Consider the following 7,363-nt stretch of genomic DNA (forward strand, 5'->3'; position numbering starts at 1 on the left):
TTTGGTTACCTTCCTTCATAAATCCCAAAGTTGCCTTTTGTAAAAAATTAAAGTTAGCTGTATTACCTAATTCTGTGTCCCACCTACAAGATTAAAGGAGTGAAAACAGGGAATTTGAGAAGTGATAAACTGTATAGTATGGTTCTGACTCTAGAGGCTATAAACTGTGGAAATGTGACTAAATTAACAGCAATGTTTTCTAGATATTTCTGTGTGATATGGAGGTCCTCCTACAAAGACACAGGAATGGGAAGCCCATAACACTCAAACATAAATGAGTAGAGATGATGGAAAGTTTTAGAACACCTTATATCCCTGTCTGTCTTTGGTTCTCAGATATTTCCATGATATCATTTCCTCCTTGTTCGTAACTTCAGAAGGATTCCTTCACATGGTAGAGTTGGTCTAGAGTAAGAACCAAGGATGACATCTTTCTAAGCAAGACCATGGGTTGAAGTAAAACATATTTACAGTTAAACACAGATGAGAGATTTATCAGAGATGACAGCCAGGTAATGCTGAAGGCTGTGGATGATATTTAAATGAAATAGCATGCCATTGGCTACTGGATGGGAGATGGAACATTAGAGAGATACTAATGCTATTAACTGGGAGTTTGATTCTGTAGTTGTTTCTCATGTAGGCAGTCTCAATGAAATTATTGGGACTGCTTATGTACGAACTACTTCCATGCGTAAGTGTTGCATGATTGGATCCCATACATGCAAATCTCCCATTTTTACATTTAACAATGTTGTGGTGGAATAAGCTGCTGCAATTTCTAATTTGTATGGGTAAAAGATTGCAGGATCTGTCTCTTAATTTTCTTTTCCAAGGGGGATCAATCATCTTGCCAGCCTAATAACATTTCTAGTTAATTTAGAAGGCAACTCTTGAAAAGATATATAACTCATGTCACTTCTAATTCAGAGAAAGTCTGGTGAGGGATTCTGAAAACGATATTTGAACACTTGAATGGTTTTTCAAATTAAAAAAAAAAATAATGGATTCCTAGTGGGCATCCTACCCCAATTTACTGAAAACCTAGACTTTTATTGCATTTATGTTACTAGCCAGAGTTGCAGCTGCACATTAGGCATAAGTCAGAAAACTTTCATAAACTGGTGTCTGGGCCACTGAAATTAAGTTTTTATGACTAATTTATTTTTGCCTGTGTCATGAATGAATGAATGCCTGTAAAAGGGTTAATAGGACTCTCTGCAGGGGATAGTCAGAAAAGCTAATGGGGTGCGAGGGAGAGAAACTTTTTTTGAACTAAGAACAATTGCAGTTTGAGGCTTCTTTTGTCTATGGGGCTGAGGCAGAGGACTCAGATGGTTTTGCTCAAGCAGTTGAAATGAATCCAAGAAACTTCCTGACTGCCTCAAAACCAGCCATAGATATGTAAGTAGAAAGGAATTCAGGTTATGGTTATTTTGAATTTTTTCAGTGGTTTTGGTTAACAGTTTGATTCCTTCCCCTGTAATCTGTAATTTTTAAGATGAATCCCAGGGAAGTAATTCTCTGTGCTGTAACCAGTATGATTTATTTCCTATTGTTTTGTGAATAAATTATGTTTTTAAGCAAATGATTTGATTCCTGTGTCCTGTGACAGGTCTCTACATATCCATGCCTTAGCTGAAAGGTCAGCTACTAAATTACAGTTCTTTGTGTCTGAGCTCTCTCTGAGGGAAGGTTAAGAGCTTGGGTACCCCACAGGAAGATGTCCCAAGTGTGTCTTCCTGGATAGCGGGGTCTTTTCCCACTTGGGTGGTGGCAGCAAACTACTCTTCCCCCCCGCCCATGCATCAGGGAATTTGTAACCATGGGGAGCTTTTTAAGCAAAAGCCTTTTACAGGCAACGTAGTTATTCAAGATTTTACAGAATCTCACTTTCTGCACTCGGAGTGTGGAGTGGGGAACAGTTCTGTCACACCATAGCCTAAAGTCACATGGAAAGTCTAGGGGAGCATACAATTGAATCTGGGGCTCCCAAAGTAACACCCTGAGCAAGGAAACACCCATTTCTATTTGGGAATCACTGACTGAGATTGCTAATAGGCAAATTAGCTCAATTTCAGCACAAGAAGAGAGGAAGGCTTTGTTTTTGGAGCAGGAAAATCCACCTTTCATCTTTTCTGTCACCATGAAGTTCTGAGTGGTGAGGTATGTAATGTGTAAATATTGGGTTGCTGGGGGCTCTCTTACAATGTGTTAAAAGGTGAAAGTGACATTAGCTTAGCTTTCAAAATGTGCAAGTTATGAATTTCAAAAATAGCATGTTACCAACCATATCTAGTTAACCTATTTTAAATGCATTGAATGATAGTTTGTGTTGCACCAATATTCAGCACTGCTGTATCCTTTCACCTATATCTCACTGCCTGCACAAGATAAAACAGGTGCAGCTTGGCAGGTGAAGAGTTGAGCGATGTCTACACTCAAGGGTGTTGTCAACAAAATGCCAGTTTTGTCGACAAAACCTGGGGAGCATCCAGATTTCCAAGGCATTCTGTCAACAGTAAATCAACAGAGCACAGCACTTTTGTTGACAGTCTCATCCCATGCCCCATGAAGCATAATACCTCTGGCGATGGAGATCTGGTGACGGAAAGCTGGCCTGAACACTCCAAGGGGCCCCCTGTCAACAGGGCTTCCAGCACACCATGCACACCTGGGTGGCAGTTTTGTTGAGAGAGCAGCCCGGCAGTTCAGGTGCTCTGTCAGAGTGAATCACTCATGTTCCACTTAGCAATTTGGCCAAAATCTAATCGACAGAAGTTTTGTTGGAAGATATCTTCTGACAAAAACTTCTGTTGACAAATTGCTGTAATCTAGACATAGCCTTGGACTAGGCTAGAGAGAGGAATACAAGGCATGAAATGTTCACATCTCTGTAATCAAAATTAGACATGAATTAATAATTGGACTTTTAATTTCAGTGAATATGCTGAAAACTATGGGGAAATTTTGGTTTGTATGACACCAAACTGATTTTTGTTTGTTTTTTCTCAAGCAAACAAATTACTAAAAATGTTTTGTTTGCTTTGGACTAAATGTTTCAAACTTGGTTCCAAACTGCCATGTCTAAAATGAAATATCCGTTCCAATTAATACGGCATTCCTATAACGTTGTTTCAGAACAAAAATATTTAAACGGTTCATTTGGAAAATTTCATCATTGCTTTTCAACATTTCTGATTTTTTTTTCCACCAAGAATATTGGATGACTTTGAACAAAATTCACACATAAGTTTGGTTCCACAAAACTTACTACAAGTTGAACCTCTCCAATTCGGCTCTCTCTCATCTGGCAACATTTATAATATATCATGATTTTAGTTAGCTAGACAACCATTTATTACGAGTGTGGTCAAGTTTCCCATGGTCCCATAAAGTTTGTTCACAATCACCAATCCCGGCTCTTGATGTTCTGTGCTGTTATTTAGCTGTGATTTACCCCTAAAAATCTTGTAAAAGACTAGTAAGAAGTGAAGTGTTGGTAATGCTGCTAGACAATATTGACCTCCTGTGGTGCAGCAAATTCTCTCCTTCAACACTGGTCACATCCCTACATTGCTGGACTAGAAAGGTGCAACCTGTAATTGCTTAATATACTTAGCATTACACCAAATTTACCATTTATTGAAAAAGATTTGTCCAGCTCTATTGAAATGTATTCTATTCTACGTAGGAATGTAGGAGATAATGATATTTTTGTAAGGACTTAAAATGGATGCTTTGCTTTCACTTATTTATATATAGATTATGGTGTGAGTGAAGACAGAGGGCATGAATCATTTTTGTCCAGTTTTCCTCTCTAACACTGTATATCATCTAATATGCAAATACTTGAATTTCAAGTGCCTGGCTTTCAGAGTAAAACAGCACGAATTAGATTCTAGCAGACTGTCACTTTCAGAAATGGGAAAAAAATCTCAGTTAAAGTTATGGTTTTTTTTAACAGTAGGAGAACTTGAAGCATTATTTCCTCCTCAAAGGCACATCATATACTTCACATTGCTGATTGAAGCACTAATGGGATCTAAGTGCTGACCAGGATTTCCCTTACTCTGATGCTGACCTAGAATTTGATTCTTTACTTTGCGTTTTTAGGATGTTCTGTCTGAACCCTGTTTTTCTGACCAACACTTTTTCATAAGTAAAATAAATGCCCCTATTAACATATCTATTTGAAGGCACCTTTTAGGTCAAATTACCTTAAATTCAGTTTCAATGTTGGCTAGTCTTGCCAATTCATTACTTAGCTCTAAAGCAGTGAGAACAGGGTCTTCACTGGAAAGAGACAAATAAGCGGCACTTGCTAATCCTTTGTAGGCATTCATTCTCGATCGAGAGTGACTGAAAGAGTCTTTCCTCTGCTTCTCAGCACATTCGTTGCACTTGCAGAAGTAGTCATGGGGCCTTTCTATCCGAGCCCCTTTCAGAAGCAAGATATGAACAATTTCATACTCTTGGCAATGAGCAGCAAGTATTATGGGGGTGATGTCATGAGAAAACCGAGTTCCATCTTCATCGTAAGCATAAAAATCGTCATCACGTAGTTCCTGCTCAAGGGGGCTCAGCGTGAGACGCTGCCCTTGAGCAAAGGCTGGATGGTTCAATATTGCTTCCACAATGCGCACATATCCCTTACTGATGGCCAACAGTAGTGCATCCCCAACGCGCGCCAGGTTCTCCTTTTTCAGAAGGAGTTCAGTCACTTCCAAATGCTCATTCCCCACTGCTAACTGCAAGGCATTTTGTCCCATATAATCAACACAATTGAAGTTCAAAGTTTTGGATTCCTCCAGCATTTTCCGCACCACGGGAATGTTGCCATATTCTGCAGAATCCAGGAAGCGTTCTTCCTCTGGTGTCAGACTGGTGCCCTTCTCATTAAACATGTAGGCAGGGCCCCGGATCGCCTGCCTCCGGCCTTTCTCCCGCAGGGTTGTGTGCCTTCGATGCATGTTTTTCGAGTTGCTGTTTCCCAACCTGCACAAAGACAGGAAGGAAGCTTAATTATCCTCTCAGTCATTTTTAATCTGAGGTAACTTGAATATAATGTTGGAAATATTCCATTGTTATACAACATCATATTGAATGTGCTTTAGCTGGAAATGCAAGTTACTGAACAAGTGCCAAAAATGTAGGCTCTTAAGTCACCTAGATGCCTTTGAAAAATTTACCCAAGATGTAACAAGCACATGAAACCAAAAAGCAAGTGGTGATGCTTTCTTGGCAACACACAATTCATCCTTCATGCCAGCCAGGGGTCTAGGGCTGAATATTGCTCACCCAGCATGTGGATCTGCTGCAACAGTTTGCTTGGTGGGGAGTTTGACATTTGGAAAAACATTTTTATAGCAGGAAATTTGTTGGGTCAGTTTTGTTATTTGAAATGTCAGCTGTAGGAAGCAGGTCAGAAGTTTTGAAGGCTTGAAGCAGTATTAGCAGGAGCTGGTCCGTTCTCCAGACTCCTATTTCTTTTAAAAATGGTCTATTTATTCTTTTAATTAGTATTGTTCTTTCGGATTTTTTTTCGTACAAAACAAAGAATCAAGCCTGATGTCATGTCCCATTCCACAAATGAGGACAATTAGTTATTCTGTTGATAGAAAGAAAGAAAAAACACAAGAATATCCTTATGGCTCACAACATTGGTCCACCTAGCTCATTATTCTGCCTTCCAACAGCGGCCAGAGCCAGTTGCTTTAGAGGGCATGAACAGAACAGGGCACTTTAACAAAGGATCCAACACCTGTTGCCCCAGCCTTGCTCCTAATAGGAAGAAATTTAGGGACACCTAGGCTATGTCTACACTAGGGAGTTTTAGAGACAAACCTGGGGTTTTGTAGACAAAACTCATGGAGTGTCTACACACAATGGCTATGTCTACATGAGGTGCTGCTGTTGACAGGGTCATGCAAATGAAGGCATTTGACAATGCAAATGACTACTCATTTGCATAGTTATGTGCCTCATAGCATAGTCATGCAATATCACTGTCCTGGCAGAGGCTTCTGTCATCACAAAAGAAGCCATGTCGATGGGGTTCAGTTGACCAAAACTCCCCTTGTTGACAACCCCTTATTCCTCATTTTTTCAGAAATGTCGACAAGGTGGGTTTTAGCTGACAGAACCCTGTCTACGTGGCTTGTTTTGTGACAACACAAGCCTCTGCTGGGACAGTGATCTCGCACAACTATGAAAAACAGACATGCAACTATGCACATGAGCAGCAGCACCCCATGTAGATGCAGCCATTACATTGTGGACAAAAAAACAGATCCTCCAGGTATCCCTTTTGTCAACAGAGCAGATCAAAAGACCAATCCACTTGTATGTGTAGACAAGATCCATTGACAGAAGTTTTGTTGGAACATCTCTTCTGACAATAACTTTTGTAGACAGATGCTTCTAGTGTAGATGTAGCCCTAGAGTATGGAGTTGTGTCCCCTGACCATATTGACTAACAGCCACTGATGGACCTATCCTTCATGAACTTATCTAAGTGCTGACCTATATCCTTCTGTGCTATTTCCTTTCACCCCAGAGACTGGCGAAAGCTATATGCAAAGGGCCTAGGTTTGAGTTTTGACTGAGAAAGTTACAGTTTGATTAAGAATTGCTTTCATACATACGTTAGTAACTCACCAAAAATGATGAGCAGAGTCACTTTTTCTCACTCTCTGTAACTGAAAGCAAACACTGGTTTTCCACTCCATTCTAACATCAACAGCAAGAGTAGTTAATGGGAAAGCAGAACACTATTCAAATAAAAACTTCCCACCTAAACAAACTACTCTAAAAATAAGCAAGTTACAAATACTCCAGAGAAAGATGAGGAGAAAATATTAAAGTTATGGTGACAGCATTATAACTTATGGAAGCCTTAACCGCTGATGAGTTATGACCCCAATCTTGCTCATGAACACCGGAGATCAATATTTCAGTTGCTATACTTTATCATTTTTACATACAGAGACATAAATAGAAAATTATTTCCTTAAGTTGGAATATTTTCAATAAGAAAATCTCAGATATCGCTTCTCATTTTAAAGGCTAATTACAATGATGTTTGACCTGAACACTGAATTATGATAGAGTAGGGACAATGCAAAGTAATATCTATTCTATAATAGAAGATCTTGGAAACTCAGCTGTATCCATATCACATCACTCTCCTTGGTGTCTTGTTCTGCATTAGTTTTACAGACTGTTTTCAAACTAATCATATGTATTGAGCTTGTGTATTAAGTTCTCTTTAAAAAGTGTAATTGAAACTTGATTGCAGGTATCTTAACATTTTTGCTTGAAGGTGCTCTGCATTTAAATGATTCTGTTTTTGCATATTTTA

The 7,363-nt window shown here is 39.3% G+C and overlaps 1 protein-coding gene across 3 annotated transcripts in view; it reads right to left on the reverse strand.

The window, feature by feature from the left end:
- Positions 1-6,726, reverse strand: part of TRPC7 (transient receptor potential cation channel subfamily C member 7) — a 139,944-nt gene extending 133,218 nt beyond the window's left edge. For 2 of the 3 annotated variants that reach the window (XM_075009566.1, XM_075009565.1), the window contains exon 1: positions 4,221-4,982. In XM_075009566.1, the coding sequence (XP_074865667.1) occupies positions 4,221-4,973 (753 nt within the window). In that variant the 5' untranslated portion in view covers positions 4,974-4,982. Of the gene's footprint in view, positions 1-4,220; positions 5,000-6,662 lie in introns of those variants that run through there. The other variant, XM_075009564.1, reaches the window with a different exon arrangement.
- Between the last annotated feature and the right edge of the window lie 637 nt (positions 6,727-7,363).

Source organism: Carettochelys insculpta, chromosome 15 (genome assembly GCF_033958435.1).
Source record: "Carettochelys insculpta isolate YL-2023 chromosome 15, ASM3395843v1, whole genome shotgun sequence".
Classification (NCBI taxonomy): domain Eukaryota; kingdom Metazoa; phylum Chordata; order Testudines; family Carettochelyidae; genus Carettochelys; species Carettochelys insculpta.